General features: G+C 39.5%; 1 protein-coding gene across 8 annotated transcripts in view; it reads right to left on the bottom strand.

Annotated features, from left to right (window-relative positions):
- Positions 1–20,031, bottom strand: part of LOC113112841 (uncharacterized protein KIAA1109-like) — a 58,192-nt gene that overhangs the window by 20,447 nt on the left and 17,714 nt on the right. For 7 of the 8 annotated variants that reach the window (XM_026278745.1, XM_026278748.1, XM_026278749.1 and 4 more), the window contains exons 16-50: positions 19,092–19,189; positions 18,768–18,949; positions 18,547–18,653; positions 17,677–17,870; positions 17,253–17,462; positions 16,927–17,064; positions 16,642–16,818; positions 14,547–14,675; positions 14,340–14,459; positions 13,851–14,131; positions 13,520–13,758; positions 13,241–13,436; positions 12,053–12,848; positions 10,730–10,800; positions 10,467–10,640; positions 10,087–10,207; positions 9,861–10,007; positions 9,645–9,766; positions 9,345–9,529; positions 8,903–9,124; positions 8,608–8,819; positions 8,349–8,500; positions 7,541–7,691; positions 7,275–7,427; positions 6,705–6,945; positions 6,152–6,297; positions 5,849–6,074; positions 4,897–5,061; positions 4,582–4,745; positions 4,317–4,492; positions 2,987–3,702; positions 2,274–2,519; positions 2,095–2,188; positions 1,370–1,420; positions 78–284 (exon numbers count right to left, since the gene is read on the bottom strand). In XM_026278745.1, coding sequence (XP_026134530.1) covers positions 78–284; positions 1,370–1,420; positions 2,095–2,188; positions 2,274–2,519; positions 2,987–3,702; positions 4,317–4,492; positions 4,582–4,745; positions 4,897–5,061; positions 5,849–6,074; positions 6,152–6,297; positions 6,705–6,945; positions 7,275–7,427; positions 7,541–7,691; positions 8,349–8,500; positions 8,608–8,819; positions 8,903–9,124; positions 9,345–9,529; positions 9,645–9,766; positions 9,861–10,007; positions 10,087–10,207; positions 10,467–10,640; positions 10,730–10,800; positions 12,053–12,848; positions 13,241–13,436; positions 13,520–13,758; positions 13,851–14,131; positions 14,340–14,459; positions 14,547–14,675; positions 16,642–16,818; positions 16,927–17,064; positions 17,253–17,462; positions 17,677–17,870; positions 18,547–18,653; positions 18,768–18,949; positions 19,092–19,189 — 7,009 coding nt within the window. The remainder of the gene's footprint in view (positions 1–77; positions 285–1,369; positions 1,421–2,094; positions 2,189–2,273; positions 2,520–2,986; positions 3,703–4,316; positions 4,493–4,581; positions 4,746–4,896; positions 5,062–5,848; positions 6,075–6,151; positions 6,298–6,704; positions 6,946–7,274; positions 7,428–7,540; positions 7,692–8,348; positions 8,501–8,607; positions 8,820–8,902; positions 9,125–9,344; positions 9,530–9,644; positions 9,767–9,860; positions 10,008–10,086; positions 10,208–10,466; positions 10,641–10,729; positions 10,801–12,052; positions 12,849–13,240; positions 13,437–13,519; positions 13,759–13,850; positions 14,132–14,339; positions 14,460–14,546; positions 14,676–16,641; positions 16,819–16,926; positions 17,065–17,252; positions 17,463–17,676; positions 17,871–18,546; positions 18,654–18,767; positions 18,950–19,091; positions 19,190–20,031) is intronic. The other variant, XM_026278747.1, reaches the window with a different exon arrangement.

The following is a 20,031-nucleotide window of genomic DNA, read 5'->3' as shown; positions in this document are numbered from 1 at the left end:
GTGAATTTCATATCGGCAACAAAAGAAAAAGAATAATTTAGACACATATGAAAAGAAAGTGCAGAGGTTTGCCTCACATGTTGGAAGGCTGACGGATGAGGTCTGAAATCTGTTTGGAGAGCTGGTGGGAGCTGCGGACCATCATGCTGTGCAGCGTTGCAGGGTGCTGCGGGATGTTGATGAAGATTGCGCCCACTTTTAATACGGCGGCGTTATTGGTCTTCAGCCCACGCTGTGCGCTATATAAAGCCTGGGACTTTGCGATGTTACATTTCACCACCGTCCTAACACACAAATACACACAGATAAAAATTAATACAAGCACTCATTTTGAAATCGCAGCCTGGATGTAATATTGAGCAGTAACACGGAACAATGTCTCTGAAATATGAACAGACAGAGACTGGCAGAATGTGAAAAAGTGAAAATGTCCATGTGACTGGAAACAAGGGAATTACAAGGAGATCTAGATGTATTAATAGAAAAAATGAAAAAGAGAGTTTCAAACCCTGATGGTGTGACGATGGACTGTAATCCACACAATACTGGCAAACGCTTGCCAAAATGACAAGATGCATTCAGATTACTTGATGGATACTGCAATTTCCAAAAGTCAGAGTGCACCGGGAAACTAGATTGTGTTTAGGTACCAAAATGCTGCAATGAGCGCCTTTGAGGAGGAACTAATCATTGGATCTGACAACTTTTGCCAGGTTAGAAAGCATCAAGTATTTAAAAGATATTCAGAGTTTTGTATGAGGCACATAATATCGCATAAACTTAATAACCACTAGCAGAACTTTACAATCTAATTTCGGTTCGGAGTTATGAGTCTATGAAATACTCCCTACTTATTACTTTTGGAAGAACAGTGGAGAAAAAAAAAAGCCTTCACATATTTTCTGTTCTTAAAGACTACTTTGTCATTAAATAATTTTTTTCCATGCCAGATTTGACTGATTTCAGATCAAGCTTCATTTAAACGTAGGAATGTATAAAAGCAAAGTTTAAATTAGTCAGATGGTCTCTTCCCGTCTAAAGATGCATTAGTGAAAGACTGCGTGACTGCCATTTTTTTCCTTTCTAGTACTGGAAAGCCCTGTAAAATAATGCATAAATGAAGTAAATATGACAGTAAAATTAGTGCCAAGAGGATGTTATGAATCCACTAACCACTGCTGAGACACTATATAATGCTGTGAATCTTTATGAGAGGGATTTGGAGCAGTAGAGCATCTGAATTAGTAAGAGTGAACAGTATATAGCATATATTTGACATATGGAAGGGACTGCAACATACAAATATTATGAAGATGTTATGAATGGTCATGGAGGATTGGACAAGGTTACTAAGGAAACTCAGACATACAGGAACTCCTGCTTGGTTGTGCTGGTAGGTGAGGTTGGAAAATCCTCTAGTCTGCCAGTGAGAGAGGCAGGAAAAGCAACAATAAGATGAGAGATAGAGAGAAGAGAGGAGAGGAGAGAGCAGGAAGGTAGAAGAGGGAAAGTTATCCACAGAGAAAACATTTCAAAACTGTCATATAAGCCGTGATAAATCTGTACTCTTAAAAATATATTTGTGGATCGAGATCGCCAGAAAAAAAAAACAGATCCAAGAATAACTTTAAAATATGATAATCATATATTAAAATAGAAAAGTTATTTTTAATTGTAATAATATTTCACAGTACTACTGTTTTTTAAATCAAATAAATTAAAATAAATGAAAGAGACCTCTTTCAAAACTTTTTTAAAAATCTGCAAACTTTAGAATCGTAGTGTAGGGATATGAAGTTTTTGCATTGTAGTTCATGTGATTGTTTACTGCGTATGCTGATATGTCAGAGTCAGACCGATCAAATAAACCGAGCAAAATATTAAGGCACCATGGAGACAAAGTGTCTAAACTCTTCAGGAAACCAACCTACCAACGGTTGACAGTGTTTTGATCATGAAAGTGGGATTGGATGTATTTAAAAAAAAAAAAAAAAAAAAAGAGAGAGAAATTAGAAACTTCAGTGTAAATGGATTTATATAAAAGTGGACGCTGATATGTGGTAGATAGTGCCTGGTGTTAAATGAGTTACTGACTGTATGTCTGGTGTGATTCCTTCCAGAAGCACAATGTTCACACATCCAATATGAGCCGAGGCACAGGTCTCAGTCATTTTCTGATGGAGAATATCTGCATCAAAAGAACAGAATTTATAGGATAAGGTGTTTAAGGTGTTTTAAATGTTACATTTATTTAAAAATGCTGTTTGATTTACCCTTCATTTTCTCCTTTAGAGTAAAACTGCCATGTATTTTCTTAAGCTCCGCCTCCATGGTCAGTCCTCCAATGTCTGCTTCCAGATGCGTGCGGTTCACCATGCCAACGCCAAACACGATCAGCGTCACATGCTGGGGCTCAGAGCTTACCAAGCTCCGCCTACGACCCAGTCGACTGGGGGGCGTCTCGCCTTCAGATTCAAACACCACATGACACGGAGGATCTGCAGGGCTCCGCCCACCCTCTAAAGAGCAAGTGAACAGGTACATTGGGCCAAAAGCAGTGAATATTACACTGGACATTGAACAATATTTTTGCAATTGAGTCTCATTACCACAATGAGTTTAATTACCATAATGTTCAAAACAATAATGTATTAAAAATACTTTACAAGTATTGGTGCAATAACCTATTGTAGTGACTTTGTTGTAATGATATACTTTAATATTAATAACAGATTTTAAACCATAGTAAAGTACTGAAAATCAAATAAAAATCATTTTTGAGAATAATGTAAAATTGAAATCAAAAGAAAGATATCTGGACAAATTAATCAATCATCACAAATTTTCCCTTAAATAATGTTGTAATGCAAAACAATAATAAAAAAAAGCTTTATTTTCTGATTATATTTGTAATATAATTTTCATATTATTTCCCTTTTTTGTAATATTTCAAATTACTAGACAAACACGGGGCAAGACATCCTACCTGAGAGGGCATTATCCTGGTTCTTCTCCAGGATGCCTGTGGGGTCTGATATGAGCGAGTAGAAATTAAGAAGTTTGTACATGTTCTGCCAGCACTCAGCCGACGGCTCGCTTTGCTCTGACACTGTGATGGAGTCCGAGTCATCCATCTGAATGGTCATGTGGTCTGCCACGTCTCGTGAACCTTTCCGAGATACTTTAGACGTCCTTCGTTCCGAGCGACCCAGTGTCCCCCTTCCACGAGGCTCTCGATTCCTGGTCAGCGTGTCTAGGCCCGGGCCGACCACGGTGCGCTTGCCCTTCTGAGTGCCCAGTCGAGCAGCTCCATTCAGGCTCCCACGAGAACTACGGCTGAAATCAGAAGAGCGGAATTCCCGATACGGCCGTGCCTTGGTGGGCGTTGGGGAAGAGGAGCCGGCAGTGTAGCGGTTGAGCTTGATGTCAGTCTGCGTGGCTTTGATGTCATCGATCATCGTGCTGAACTGGTGAATGAGGCGGACCAGGGCCATATCCACGTGCTGGCGAATTGCTTGGCAAGCAAGGGTAAAATGGCAGTGCACACTGGCCTGGGGTCTCCGACTCAGCTCATGGAAAGAGAGTGCGCTGGCAGAGGGAGGGGTTGACATGCACTTCTCCAGGATGACCGCGTTCAAACTGAATGTCTCAATCATCAGCGCAGGCTTGAAATCAAGAGGAGGGAGGTTCACCATTCCCTGCCTGAACACAAAAACATAACATCTTACAGTTTTAAATGCTTGAGTACTCTGTAAATAAATTTGCCAAATTTCTAGGTGGGACAGGTGATGTATGCACCGTGCTTTAATTTGCTGTTCATTTGGCAATGTGTAATTAAATACACACATTTGTTATTTTAATATTCATTTAATTAAGTAATGAGAAAAAAAAATATCACAGTCAATCAGAGTTCTTTTTGTATTATTTATATATACTACTACAGAATTTATTCCGATTTGGATTTAACTTTTATTTTAATATTTTTGTTCATCCATTTATTTTGTTTTCTTTTGTCGTTTTCATTGGTTTTAGTTTTTTTTATACTTCTATTCAGCTTTGGCCAAGGCAACAAAAGTTTAAATTGTTGTTAATTATTTTTTTAATGCTTAAATATTATTTTAGCTTTACATCAGTAGGCAAAAATGATTTGTAGTTAATAACCACACTGCACTCATTTAATTATTGTGTACTTTCGAGTACATCCTTACATAAAACTTGCAAAAAAAAAAAAAAAAATCTAATAAAATCAATAAAGTACTCCTTCTAGAATATCTCTAGACAGGTAAACAAAAGCTACCTTGGCAAATCTGTGTTACCTGTGTGCTCGTTTGTTCTTCCTTTCTTTGCTGGTGTCAGAGTCGACAATGTCTGCTCTCAGACACTCAAGAGTTCCACTGAAGGACAGGTGCTCCCCAAAATACATCTTGTAACTGAGTGGAGGAGCATCCTGGGGCTGGATACCAATGTGACTCAACAAAGGCTTGAAAACAACCTGTACAGACAATCCCATGACAGGCACACAAACACAATAAGAGTGGGGCTATAACAAATGCATGGTCATACATAAATGATAACACACACCTGTGCGTCGGCCAGCTGCACCGCTGCAGGGCAGAGATTCGTCTCATCTTGATCAAGCAGGTCATCCTGACTCGTGCTGTGCTGGGAGTGTGTGTCCAGTGAATTCTGATCACTGGACAGTACAGTGTTAAAATCTGATGCAGAAGGAATGGTGGGGAGGACTCCTGAAAACAAAGAGTTTAAGAGTTAGTGAAGGTTTTCAGCGCAAATGAACACATTCTAATCACGGTTAAATAATTCTCTAATTACAGCTACATGGACAGATACAGCTGCATGTTTATCCAGTATTTATCGGTCAATACACTAATCGCTTACCTCCGGTCTGCAGGCTGTTGTGTTGAGAGCGGTTAAGAGGTGAGTCCTGGACGTTGCCGCCTGTGCGGTTGCCAACAGCATTTGACATCCAGTTGTAGAAGCTGACGGAGAATGGCTCCGACAGAAGAGGATGCTCTGTTAACACATCTGCACCCACACTATTGCCTAAAACAACAGACATTTCAAAATGAACTAGATTTTTACTTTTCATGCAGAAAATGAGAGTTGTGCTTTCTGTGCAGAAGTCACTATGATGCTCTGTTCTGGGGGATGTTAGCACAACGCTCAAGACTTTATTCAAGTCAAGTCATATTCTGTCAAGAGATATAGCTCAGGGAGCCTCCTGCAGTGCAAGTCTGACATTATCTGTATTATATTGGTTATTTGGTGATAGCACTGTTACTGTACAATAAAACTAAGTATTAAAAACATTGTTTTTGTTAAAAGAAATAAAGCTGAAATAAAACATTACACAATCAAACTATTAGACAAACTAAAAAATAAACAATTAAAAAAACTATATGAAATAAATTTAAGTTGAAGTACTAATATTACTAAGAAAAAAAAGTTAATATATATAATATAATATAAACATAGATCAAAGCTTATTCCATCAACAAATAATAAATAATACTAAGATTTTTTATTATTCACTGATATCAGATACTGGATATTTAATTCTGTATGCTCATTTCCTCTATTTTACCATTTAGATGACCTTTGCCTTTATCTATTAAAGCTAAACTTTAGTAATATGAATAATTTAAAAGTAATCTTAAAAACAGTCAATCTCAAAATGTATATGTTTTTCCAATTACATTTAAAATTTGTTAAGCCTAAATTCGCTTGTAGGAATTAATTTGGTTGAAAATTCGTTTTTTACAGTTCACATTTTCCCTCATCTAATATTAGATTGCAAAAGTAATAAACTCTGAAAGAAAAAATCCTGTACCTGTACGTGTCAGGGAGCTGCTCTTGGCTGCCATTTGTTCGTTTGCTCGAAGGGGCGTGGCTTCCAGGAGGTTGTGCAGACTGTGGATGCTTCCTGTTAGGTAGCTTAGCAACGACTCTTTTCTAGGACTGTGATTGGACTGCAGCCCTGTCCGACTGACATGAGCGGGAGAATCAACTGCTGTATCTCCACTCGTGTAGCTCAGGGACTGGTAAGGGTGGGATCCCTAAAAAAAAAAAAAAAGCATTCAGCTTGCAGATTTATTACACACTTTCAATTCTAACAAAAGAGATCCACACAAACCTTGATCTTGTGGGCAGATTCGTTGTGTGTGTGCGATTTGGACAGTTTTCTCATGATCTCGACTCCAGTCACAGGGGCAGAGTTACCAGTAGGAGCAGGACGACTACATACTTCCTCTAAAAGCATCGTATGTTCACTTACAATACCTAAAAATGCACATGAACGGAACAAAACAGATAAACCTCCCAAAAAACACCTTCAATCTGCTGTGTTAAAGTGGTAGTTCACCCAAAAATCATAATTTAGTCACCTTAAAGTTGTTCCAAACCTGTAATTCTTTCTTCTTCTTCACCAAAGAAGATATTTTGAAAAATGTTGATAACCAAACAGTTTCTGGTAGCCACTGACTTCCACAGTGTGGAAAAAAACACTATGCAAGTCAATGGCAACAAGCAACTCTCTGGGTACCAACATTCATCAAAATATCTTCTTTTGTGTTCAGAAGAAAGAAATTCATACAGGTTCGGAACAACTTCAGGAGGAGTAACCGATGATAGTATTTTCATTTCAGGGTGAACTATCCCTTAAAGTAAAAGGTATATAAGACAACAACCTGCATCAAACTCAAACTCGGCTCCATCAGCGCTGGTGTCACTCTGCAAGGCAGCGCCACAGTCTGGTCCCTGAGTCTGATCAGGCTCGATGGGGTCCTGCTCTTTGGGCTTTGGAAGCTGATTGGGTCGTGGCAAACCAACCGCCTTAAAGCCCTGTGTGACAACAATGAACTTCATCCACTGACGAGCAAGCGCCACCAAACCTTTCCTCAAGGTGACCAGAGCAGGTAGTCCATCATTCTGAAAGATAAAGATGAATAAGTAATAAAAGTTAAGCAAAGATAACCAATAAAAGAATGTAAAATATGCTAAATAAATTATTATCCCGCAGTTACCACATGCTTTATTGTAATGCATTGTTACTTTTATCTTGTTAAAAAACAGGCCAGGATGTCATTGCTAGAACAATCCGGAAGAACATGGTAAAGTAATTTCAGACTTTACAGTGGCCAATGAACCTAAAAGCCTTGGAATGAGCATCAACAAATCAAGAACTCAACAAAGCAGTAGCATAAAAGAATGTACTGTAATACATGTGCAACCGTGTGTTCTGCAAACATGGTACTTACCATGGTGGCCTCTTCAATAATGCTGTAATTCGCTTGCTGCAGGTAACGATGTAGAATATTACACAGTAAGCAGGACGGGTTCTCGTGAAGATACCGGGCTCGCTTTGTAACACGGTTATACTTGCTGCGAAATGGAAAGTGAATACTCTTTTTCTGTTGGGATAAAGCACGAATACATGTGACATTAGGCCAGTTAAATTAGGTCCACAGTTCTGCTGAGTAACATTGCAAGTCTAGGGATATCTAGCGATATTAACAAGTCTGACCTCCAAGGCCTCAGTCATTATGCAGCCCATGACTGCGCACACACGCAGTGTGGCCTCCATGTCCAGTTTCTGCAGGGAGGATTTCAGCTCATCAATTGGAACCAACCATGCACCGACTGCAGGGGTCGCAGTACTCAACAGATTCAACTGCCTGCAGACACATTCCACAACATAGACCTCATTAGCCATACAAACACTGATCCATGATTCCCTTTGAACCGAATCGAAGACTTTGCAGACAAGCATACACAATATACATTCCCTGAAAATAACTATTTAAATATATATCCTAAAACAATGTAATATTTTGTATACATTTTATTCATAGTCATCAAATTCATTAATTATATCTGCCATAGGTCACTCTGCTTTCTGGAAAAAAAACTAAATATATTTGTGTGTGTGTGTGTGTGTGTGTATGTATGTGCATATACCTAAATAAACATATTTTAGGGTACCCAAAAGTGATCTAAACCTGATAAAATCTCCAAAAACCTCCCTTTGGGGACATCCTCATGAAAAACTGATATAAAAATAAACAGTTTTAAAAAGTGTTTTTTTATGTTGTTTTTTTATTGAAATGCAGAATGTTTTCTGTGAGGAATATGGTTAGGTTGTGGGTTATGATTATAAAATCTATAACTATCTGTATAAAAAAAAAACAATAGAAGCCTATGTAACGTCCCCATTTAGAAATCGACGTAAACGTGTATGAGTTAATATTTTACTTATTTTTCATGTTTAATTTCTTTTTACTGAAAATCAAGATGAAAATGATTATGAAATTGATTTGCATGTTTGTGTGTACCTGGACATGGCTGGAGCATGAGAACGGATGTTGGTTGGCGCAGCAAAGCTGAACCAGATCTCCTTTATAGTCAGCTTCATACTGCTGGAGTCAGGAGGAGGCGGCAAGAGGGGAAGGTCCTTTTTCAGATCATCTGACTCCACTCCCTCATCCTGCAAAGACAAACATGAGTGAAAAATATTATGAGAGACAGACACAAAGAAAACGTATAGGATCTCAAATGGCCATTAACTATACATGAACAACAACATATGAGAACCTGATCGTCAGAGTCTGAATTGTTGTTGGGCTCAGAAGCAGGGCTCTGTGCATCATTGGGCAGGTTATCATCAGATACATCAGTGCTGTAGCCACTTCCTGTCTGAGAACCACTAGAACCGTTTGATTTGAAGGCTCCATCCCTGACCCCGCTGTCGGCCCCGCCCATCACCCCAAAAGCACTGTAGAGCACGGCTCCGGACTGCCGCCCGCCTGAGGAAGAGTCAGACATGCATTTCACACTCCTGAAATACAAATGTTTAATGCTATCCGCATTTCAACGTGTGTATTAATACCTTTGACAGTGAGGTTCTCAATCCCACATTCAAACATGATCCAACCCCATTTCTCAGGACTGGCCCCAGAGCGAGCGTGGTCAGGGGTGTGGTCTGGACCACGATCAGTGGAGGCAGAGGGCTCTGTCTCATCCACTAAAACAAAGTCGTCAGTTTCCTCCAAACTGAAGAGAACCTTGGACTTCTCAAAAGGAATGGCAGTGATGGCACAAGCTCCAAGGTCTGTTACAAGCAAAAAAAAAAAAAAAAAATTATATATATATATATATATATATATATATATATATATAAAATTTCAAAAGGCATTCAAGTAACAAATATATATATATATATATATATATATATATATATATATATATATATATATATATATATATTTGAATATTCAAATCACAATATTCTCAAGAGACGTGTAATAAATGAACATGTTGTATGTGTGTACCTGATGAGTCCAGGCCGCGGAGTTGGCTGTGTATGCGGTGTATGTTGAGTCTGGCTGCAATCTCCTTGCCTTTCTCAATCCCAGCATTAGAGCGGAGAGAACCGCTGGACTGCGGTGCCATCTTAGATGCAGACGAGAACTTCTCCATCATAACAGAGGGCTTTTCGGTGTCCTCCACTATTCCCCTACACATAACACATTAACAGACAGGGCACAAAAAAAGGTCAAAAAAACTTAAACATTTTTAAATAATAAAAACATGCAATGTAATGTAATATATGGAGAGAAATCTGCAGTTACCTATTCATGCGCAGCTGAGTAGCAATCCGGTCAAAACACAAGGCCACCAGAGAGACGTGTGTGACACTCTTATTGGACGGTGAACCTTCTTCAACAGACGCCTGAAGCACACAGAGGTTCACCTGCAAACAAATGCACATACATGCACATTATTTTCTCCATATCTCCATGACAAGATTTCGCTCTTTCATATTATGCACACACACAGAAAGGTACCTTTGGGACAGTCACGTTAGCTTGCAAACCCTTTATCTTCACATTGTCTGGTTTGATTGACAGGTCGGTCTGTCCATGAGGTGTGCTCAGAGACCCAGGGGTGGTTCCCTCGGTCTTAGATATTTTGTGCTCTGCTTTCACTGTGCTCTGGAAAATGCAACATTCATCATGATCACATTAAGGTCTAAGTGTGCTGTCACGTCTGTGTGCTGTATTGATTACTTACAGACTCAGAGACGGTGGATTTGCTGATCTGATACACTTCATTAAGCACTTTCCCATGCAGGTCATCGAGGATTGATGCAGGGTGGCGAATACTGGCAAAGTGAACCATCGACTCAATGTACCTGGAACAAACAACAAAGAGAATTTCACAAAAACGGTGACATTTATGAAAGACTACATTAAATCACTTGATAAGGAAATTTTCTTTTCCGTTTCTTATTTTATCAAAACATGCTGAAGGGCTTTTCATTAGGGCTTGATCCTTTTTTAATCAAATGCCAAATTTAGTGAATTTTTAAGGGTAAACTAGCAAATAAATGACCTGAATGATAATCATGGCACCACAAAGAGGGTGATGTGAGAATTGCTGTGATGTCTGACCTGTCTAGGGCTTCAGCTACTAAAGGAGTCAGAACCACATTGACTGCCCCTTTGACCTCTATGATGGCTGTGGTTCTTGTCTGGGCAAGAGGCTGATCAACAGTCCAGTCCTCCGCCACCGTGTCCTCATCTGTGTTGTCCATTGCCTGCTTGTCAAGTGGTGTGTAAGGTGTGCTGCACATACATACACACAAAATGCATGCTTGAAATGATGTTTCTTGTTTCTGAAACAACCACTGTTGATTTATGATTTCTCGTATTACCTGTTAATATCGCCCATGAGATGAATTCCTCTGTCCAATAGTGAGCTGGCAGACAAACCACCCTTCACCATCTTTAAAAGAGCACAAATATAGAATAAAGGCGTCCTGTAGCAAACTGATGCATTCTTATAATAAATGTATCCATAATTTAAACGTTATATCCACTTTTCTGTAGCTTGTGCCAACTGTCGTCCGCAGAAGACCTTTCAGAGCAGATGACGTGTAGGATGTAGGATTTTTTCATGAAAACCAATTTTTGCTTACAGGAACAAAGGAAGCAAAGTTTCCTTACTTTAGCAAAGGAAAACCATTCTCCTCTTAGCTTATATCGAAATCCTCTGACATTTTTCTTTACAAATCCTCATTTTGTACTTCTAATTGGTGAACAGTGTTTTGTCTTGTTCTCTCCTCTGCACTTTCTGCTCATCTGCGCATGTGCTAGTTTTAGCAAATTACAGAAAAGTGTTTAGTGTGTTTTAAATAAGGATATGTTCCTTACAAGAACGCATTGATTCGCTACAGGAGGCCTTTATTCACCCCCCGGAGCAGTGTGAGGCACTTTTATGGATGAATGCACTTATTTTGGGACTGTAGAACAGAAACACCCTCCCACTGCCATTATAAAGTTTTGAAGAGCCAGGACAATTTTTAATATTATAACTCTAATTGGAGTCATCTGAAAGAAGAATGTCATATACATCTAGGATGCCTTGCGGGTGAGTAAATCATGGGCTAATTTTTATTTTTGGGTGAACTATCCCTTTAAGCAAACCCACAGTAGCCTAATGTAATGTAAAAATATAAATTCATCCTCAAACTGTACACTATACATTACACATGTCCATATATCTATAAATGAACATTGTTATATTAATATGAATTAATACCTTATTATATTTCATATTATTAATAATGACATTTATGAAAATAATTCTGAAATTATTATTTTATATTATATATACACATACTTTTCAATTTGTATAGTTAAAATTTTAGATTTATATTGATTTAAGGAGAGTGCTTAATTTCCAATAAAATAATATTTATATTAAAACATTGTTATATAATATATAGTTCATTTTAGATTAATTTAATTTACATTCACAAATGACTATTAATTTAAGAAGGGTTGCTTAACTGTCAGGAAAACAATATTTTGAATTTATAAATAATCTTCATTTTATTTATACGAATCATAGTTCTTTTTTTATTGATATTGTTGGTGAAATATGACCTGGACATTTCTTTATAAGATTCATCCAGTTCAGATTCTGAACTGCATAAATAATATATAACAATTAAGGAAAAAGCTCAAATATTAACCTTAAAAGACGGGATGGACAGCTGATCAAAGGAGGCGGAGCTCTCCTCACTTGTGGGCGTATCAAGGTCAAGTGGGCGATGCAGTGATGACTTCGATGTTCTCTTATTGGTTGGCTGCTTAACAGCCCAGTTAGAAACATGATAATGTGCAAGGTAATTTTGGTAACAAGTCATTAAAAGTGGCTGTGCTGTCAGGAGGCCAGGCTCCGCCTTCTCAGTTTCAATGGAGCCCTCCTCCTCCAATCCAAGTGCAGAGACAAATGAGGCTTGGGAAGTGTGGCTAGGCAGCGGAGGTGGGCGGGTCTCAGCGATTGACAGAGGTCCTTCCACACTGTGGTATATAGATGTACGACTGTGTCCCGCGTGAGGCTGACCCTGCTGTCTTCGCCTGCGTTTCCTCCCTGGATAGGTACCTGGACCTTCATCACTACTGACTGGCTCAAATTCCTCGTTAGCGCTAAAGTAGGCTTCACTGTCAGCCACAGACATGGAGGAGTCAACGGAGCGGTACTGATGGAATGTGCTAGAATCAGCTGATGGAGTGAAAGGAAATGACCCGTAGCTCCTTCTCTGCCTTGGCGAGTCTAGAACGTTCTCGTCGCTACGGGAAACCTCGCTGCTAAACTGCACACCAGTAGGAGGCGTGGCTTTCTCTGCAAAGGCCGCAGCCGATAGGCTCTTGGTGCTGCCGAGGCGAGCTGATTGGACAGACGACTGCCGCTTGATAGGAGAACAGCGTGGAGACCGCAAGGATGGACCCTCAGGGATCAGACCATCAGTGGCTACATTCATTAACCTAAAAACATACACACCGTAAAATACACATCCAAACACTAAAACCAAAAGATTTTTATTTTGAACCAGTTTCATAAAAAAAAAATAACACTGGGACGGATACATGCAGCCATTGAGCGCATAAGAGACTTCTTTCAAGAACATTTTGAAAGACTTTTGAAAAATAGTGGATTTAATGAATGATCGTTCATATGCCTGCCAGGCGGGCTTATAGGAGCCCTTTTTCACTCTATATTATAAAAGTGTGACATGAAGTTTAAAATAAGAAATAAAAGTGAAATTGTGAGCTATAAAAATTTCCAATTGCAAAACATGAACTTGATACAAAGTGGTTATAATAGGAGTGGAATTGTCCTACAGTATATGATACAGGAGCACATGTGTCTGACTCACTCTGTAGAAGGGGAGGGACTCTCTCGTTCTCCGGCTAACAGAGGCAGGGCAGCACTGGAGGAAGAGTTCTCCTCAGAGGAAGAGACAGAGCTGTAAGAGCGTTGAGGTACGTGGAGACTGAGGTGCTGGCCACGTCTCTCCAAGTCCACCATCGGAGCAGGGGAACACGTGTCTCTCCGCATAGCAACTCCTTTAGCTGCAAGTAAACCAATCAATGAGTACAATTCGCTTGACTACCAATCAGCATCACAATAGTAAATAACCACAAACAAGACTTACAGTCAGAAAGTTTGGGAATTTCCTTAGTGACGATCCATTCTCCTGGATGTAATAATGACTGTCCATAGGACATATCACTTTCTGCACTGACGCTAGAGAAGGCAGAGCTTGATGAGGGTGTGATTTCCTCCAAGCGGAAGAAGTCACTAACCGAGCCACCGAAAAAACGGCATCCACCAAGACAACCACAGCGATTACGGCTTCGCTTGTATTTCTCCTCAGGCCAAAGGAACCAAAGTCTAAAACACACATACACACACACACATAGGAAATATGTTTGCCTGCACATCAAGCAATAGACACATTTAAATCATAAAGGATATGCATGAACCTTTTTGTTTTTATGTCATGAAGCTCCAGGAACTGCCTCTGGACCTCATATTTGGCTGGATGGTCAGCAGCCAATGCCACGTCAGCTGTAATGAGGTTAAAGCTCACTGAACCAGCTTCAAGCCAATGAGACCGTCGAAGAAGGGGCTGAGGCAGGCCAAGCCGTGCAACTTCCTGTTGCTCGATGAACTGAGCAATGACTACGTCTTGCAGAACGGCACTGATACCTTCGCTGACAGCAGCTGTGTGCAGATTACATGTGGCCAACCGCAAGGCTCCGGTCTGACGGGCAAACATATGTACACCACCGGTCAAAAAGTTCGGAATAATAAACATCATTTAACTTATTCCCGTGATGCCAAGCTGAATTTTCAGCAGCCATTACTCCAGTCTTTAATGTTGCATGTTGCTTTGGAAATCATTATATATCTGTTTTCTCAATAAATCAATAGTATAGATCAATTGTCATCTGATCAATCACTAATCATACCTTAATATTGGCTGCACAGCCGTGTTCAACAATGAAAACCTGGGCTCCATCAACTGTTAGTCGAGTCATGGTGTACTTGAGATCCTCTGATGTGCGACAGGGACCAGGCAGGGCTGCATGCTACACGTACAGACACACACTCAGTTGTGCAGTCATTCTGAAAATGATGCGAGTATGATAGTGCAGATGTGCGTGTTTCTGTAATACCTTGGCAACACAGACTCTACGATCAACTCCATGTTGGCAGGTGACAGATGGTTTTGGCTGCTCGAGCTGGAACTCTCGGGACACCACATGAAACACAAAGCTCTCGCCCCACTCCAGAAGAGATGCACACTGAAACACAAACACAACCAGATCTCATCTGCTGCATGAAATTCCTACAAACAGAAATTAATGTTGACAGTAGATTTAAATAAAGGTTAAAAAAAAAGAAGTTAAAAATTGTTTTTAAAAAAATTAAAGGTTAACAATTTGTTAGGATCACATTTATATATAAATATATAATATTAAATCACAATGACAAATGCATTTTTAATGCCATTTCAACAGCAGCTATATGAATGGCAAATCATTTACAATGAGATGACTACAATGCATAACAATATAGAAATATAGAAAAAAAAAGTGGGTATAGAAAAGAATCACCCCCCTTTAAAATATTAACATTTTGTTGCTTTGCAGCCTAAAATGAAGACAGCAAGTTTTTGTTTTATCCAGCTGTATTTACTCATCCAACATCCAAGTGAAAGATATAACACCAACATGTCAGAAAAAAATAAAATAAAATTCGCAGCATTGGAAAAAGGATCACCTCGTTGTGTCAGTATTTTGTTGAACCACATTTAGCTTGAATTACAGCCTTTAGTCTGTTGGGATATGTCTCTACTAACTTTGCACATCTAGACTGCAGTATTTGCCTTCTCTTCTTTGCAAAACTGCTCAAGTTCAGTTAGATTTGATGGTGACCGTTTGTGGACTACAGTCTTCAAGTCTTTCCACAAATTTTCAGTAGGGTTTAAGTCTGAGCTCTGACAGGCCATGCAATGATGTTCACCTTTTCTCCTTCAACCACCGTGTGCTCAGTTTTGCTGCGTTTTGTTTCTTCAAATTGACAACATTCTTGCAGAGCGCAGCAGATTTTCCTCAAGAATTTGACAGTATTTCGCTGGAGTAAGTGATCCAGCCCCTGCTGCAGAAAAACAACCCCAGAACAGGATATTACCTACTCTATACTTTTCTGGAGGAATGCTGTTATTTGGATGGTTTTACTGATTTTACTATCTTCTGCCTCACAATCTTAAAATTGCGGGTTTTTTTTGGCAAATCTCAGTGAAGACTGCATGCGGCCTTTCTTGAGGAGTGGCTTCTTTCTTGAAAACCTCTCATACAAGCCACATTTGTGGAGAATTTGTGATATTGTTGAAACATGCACACAATAACCACACTTTTTCATAAATTCCTGCAACTGCTTCAGAGATCAGTTTCCTCCTGCCTCTTTCATCCAGCTTGGAGTGACGTCCTGATCCAGGGAGTGTCTGTGTAATAGACTTCACTGTGCTTCTAGACATTGATAACGATTTTGAATTTGTTTTGTATCAATCTCTTGACTCGTGCCTGTCCACATCTTTATCCCAGAGATCTTTCAACAGTGCTTTGCCACCAATAGTTGATTGTTTGCTTCAGTTGCACTACTAAGGAGTGAATGCTCCAGGAAAGCTCTTTTCATGCTGAGCTAATCAAAATGACCGCAGCTGACCACAGGTGAATGTCAAATGGCTTTGTGTGCCATTGAGAAGGTTTACAAGTCATTTTTAGGAGGGAAGTGATCCTTTTTCCAACTCAGTGATTATGTTTTTTGTTTTTTTCTCGGACATGGTGTTATATCTTTCACTTGGATGTTGTAAGTTGCAATGAGTAAATACAGCTGGATTTTTCATTGAATTTATTCAGTGTGGAGACATTATGACTTATAATAAAAGATGTGATTATTTTAAAGGGGGTGATTCTTTTCTAAATCCACAGTATAAATCTCATAGTAAGAAACTGTGGGGGGGGGGAAATCCGTAGATTACATGCAAGTGCTTTAACAAAAATCCAACCGTCACATTCTTTTAAACTCTCCAGTCCACATGCCTGCTACACTTCTATTAAAAGTGTAATCACGGAGAACATTTTCATCCAAACTCAATGAAGGATGTGTCAAAATGTTTGTGTGAGGTCATCATGCCACAGACATTTCTAGAAAAATTCCTTCACAAAATCATGCATCCCTTTTGTAATGTCAAAATGAATGAGTCACCTGTGGCACGCTGACTCTCCCTGTAAGAGCTCCAGCTTGAACATCGATGAGCCAAGCGTATTCCAGTGTGTCACTGCCCGCCGGTAAGCCCTCCGCTGAGAACATAGCGTGGGCTCTCATCTGCAACCCCGAGAGGCTCAGATGCCCATCTCGCAACACAGCATCAACAGCAGGCCGCTACACACACACACACAGGAATAAATTACACAAAACAGAAACATCATGAGAACTTAAAATACCAGCACCTGAGAGAATATGAATGAGGTCACCTCCTCTCACTCCCACCTGATAGTTATCACTGACAAACACATGTAGAGGCGAGAGAACGAGCTGTAGCATGGTCTCCTTATATCCCTTTTTCATCTCAAAACACAGGCGCTCCAGGAAGCCTGCAGGACCCTCTGGGCCATCACTGCTACAGTGCTGTAGAGAGAGAACAAACAAGATTTACAACCACACTTGTGACTCCTGAAAGGAAAATATCAGTGCCTGCAAGGCATCAAAAGAGTAGAGGCTCGCAACCATCACAAATATGCTAATTTAACAATGACGTCATTCCTGATGTCTAGGACACTGGCTTCTATGAATGAAATTACTGAAGCGGTGCTGACCGTTGGAAGTCGTCCATGGACTTTGTGCAAATTGATGAGCACGGTGATATCCCAGGGCCGTAGGGAGAGAGGGTTGGGTGTGTCTTTAGAGCGGTTCTCCTCCAGGCCCACCCCGGGCCAACCAGATGAGGAAGAGCAGGAGCTCAGCACAGGGCTGGATAGAGACTCCTCAAAGTCTGTGTACATGTCGTCCTCTCCAAAGTAGTTCTCCTGCACAGATAAACACAAACACAATCATTTTAAAGTGATATCGCAGCCAAAAAAAGGTGTTTAGTCGCCCTCATTTTTATCCATTATAAGAAAAAGAGGAGTGTGTCATTGCTTCAAAAATTCTAATTTTGTGTTTCAAAAAGAAAATAACAACAACTGCTCAATTTAGGAATCCTGGACCCATATGCGAGCATTAATGCGTATACATGTGTACCTTGATGGACACCAGTGCTCTGAGGAGGGGGCCATAAAGGGTGACGTGGGAGTCTGGGCTCAACTCCATCTCAACATGTAAACGGTCAGGGGGCAGCAGGCTGGGGTCAGAGGAGATTCGAGGTGGAGGAGGCACAGGTGGAGCATGTTCTGGCGGTCGCAGCGCTGACAGCATGGACTCCTCTATTTCCGACACTGCACATGATGTTAAGTGAAGTGTAAAAAGGTCAGGTTATTAAATGAACTTATCAAGTAAAAACAGCAACAGAGATATTATAAGTAAACATATTTTGGTGCACTTGACTGAACCAATTCATCTCATGATCAAAGTTTTTTGCTTGAATGCTTTTTTTTTTATTTTATTCACAGATATAAACGGTGTCTACATTTGAATTTTTTTTCCGTTAATTAAATGTTTTTTAGTGCTGTGAATCATTAAACAAATATTAACTAATTAATTGCACAGGTTTCTGTAATTACCCATGATTATTCAAATATATTTTGATTTTCACAATTAATCTCCAAATAACACCAAAATATTGTTTGATATTTTAAATATTTGTTTTATGGATTAAGACCAGTGCCTCTGTTACATGGATTTTATTTAAAATTACTTGGGATAAAATTAGCAATTAATGTCATACAACATTACAATATAATTGAAAGCCAGGTCGAAATGGCATATTATCTGATTGTTTTCATGTATTATTTATTAACAATTACATGTGGACCCCCAAAATGTTTTAATTTGGTTAATTATTTTCAACTAGGTACTTCCCACTTGACTTGATGGAGAATATAGGTGTGTCTATAGAACCCTTACAATATATTTTAAATAAGTTTATTGTTATTGTTTTTTTCAAATGCTTACTTGATTGTTTAAGCTGCTGGTCAGTTTTCTGAGGGTAGATGGGATGCCAAGTATAGTCTATAATAAGCATGAAGTTCGGCACACTCCAGCAGTCCACCCAACCAGCCCTGGAAAACAAAAACACACACACACATAAGCACAACCGAAGTGTCAAAGAGCAGCGCAAGTGAGAGGAAGCAGAAAAGTAAAGTGACAGAAGTCGATCAGTGGTGCGCTCTTACTCTGCATGAGTCATGTTCCTCCAACGGGGTTTGCTGTTTTTGGGAGGTGCTCCTTGCCCTTCTGCTGGCATACTGCTGTCTGGAGGGGTCTTACAGTGCTGGTAATCCTTAGCAAGGGTGAGCAGTGGGTACCGGCTGGGGTGACAGTCAGGCAGACACAAGCGCATATCTGTGTCCTCAGCCTGTATGAGAGTTCAGAGTCATTCAGAGGAGATTTAGGTGGCCGCTCATGTTTTGTTGTCATTTAAGGTTGTAATGCTTGATCACACATCATTCAGCACAACAGACAAGTGCTTGTAAATGTTTGCAAGGGTGTACACTCACTCTCAAACAGAAACGTGTGTTACAGGTGGTCGGGACAAAATCGTTAAATGGCAAAGTGAAGTCAATATTCAGCGTTTCCCCACAGGCAGCAAGATAAACTACAGACAAAGAGTGATAATAAAGAGCATAAGTAGGTTATACGTTTTACTAGGGGTGCGCGATATATATCGTCCGATAATTAATGCGCATCTTGTCAGTAAAGCCGGTTCTCGAATCAGTGGTAAATTCCATCAGGTGCGTGATTTCACATAGAGCAGCTGTTACTTCACAGAGCCGTTGTTAACTGACAAGCTGCGCAAATCCACGTTCATGATCAGCGTTTATTTGCGCAGCTTGTCAGTTAACAACGGCTCTGTGAAGTAACAGCTGCTCTATGTGAAATCACGCACCTGATGGAATTTACCACTGATTAGAGAACCGGCTTTACTGATAAGATGCGCATTAATTATCGGACGATATTTAATCGCGCACCCCTATGTTTTTAACAAATCAAGAAAAATAAAGTCAAACTGATTCTACAGTTTAAACTGATGTTTAGAAGTGAGCTTTGTGCCTTATTTTAGTCTATATTCATGTCATTTGTCACTACTATAACAAAGTATTAAAATGACAAAGGCTTTGTTTAGACTGTTTAGACGGCTTGATCAGAAAAGAAATTAAATTAATAAAAAAGCTAAATGCTTTTTAGTTTGGCTTTTAACAAAAAATGACTTCTGAAACATTCTATGTAAATAGTATGTTTTCTTTTATTATTACCTTGTTATGCATTTTGTGTATACCAATTTTAGCTTTTATTATAATTATAAAGTATATTACATCTTTTATCTTATGTTATATCACATCAGTTTTGTCTTTTACATTTTCCTAAATCGCGATCAAAAATACAGACCGTCAAAATTGTGTGCAGTGTGTATACATTAATTTGTTAGATTTCCTACAG

This window comes from Carassius auratus, chromosome 13, assembly GCF_003368295.1.
Source record: "Carassius auratus strain Wakin chromosome 13, ASM336829v1, whole genome shotgun sequence".
Classification (NCBI taxonomy): Eukaryota; Metazoa; Chordata; class Actinopteri; order Cypriniformes; family Cyprinidae; genus Carassius; species Carassius auratus.
Note: the sequence above shows the minus strand (reverse complement) of the source record. Positions and strands in the feature narration are given on the sequence as shown.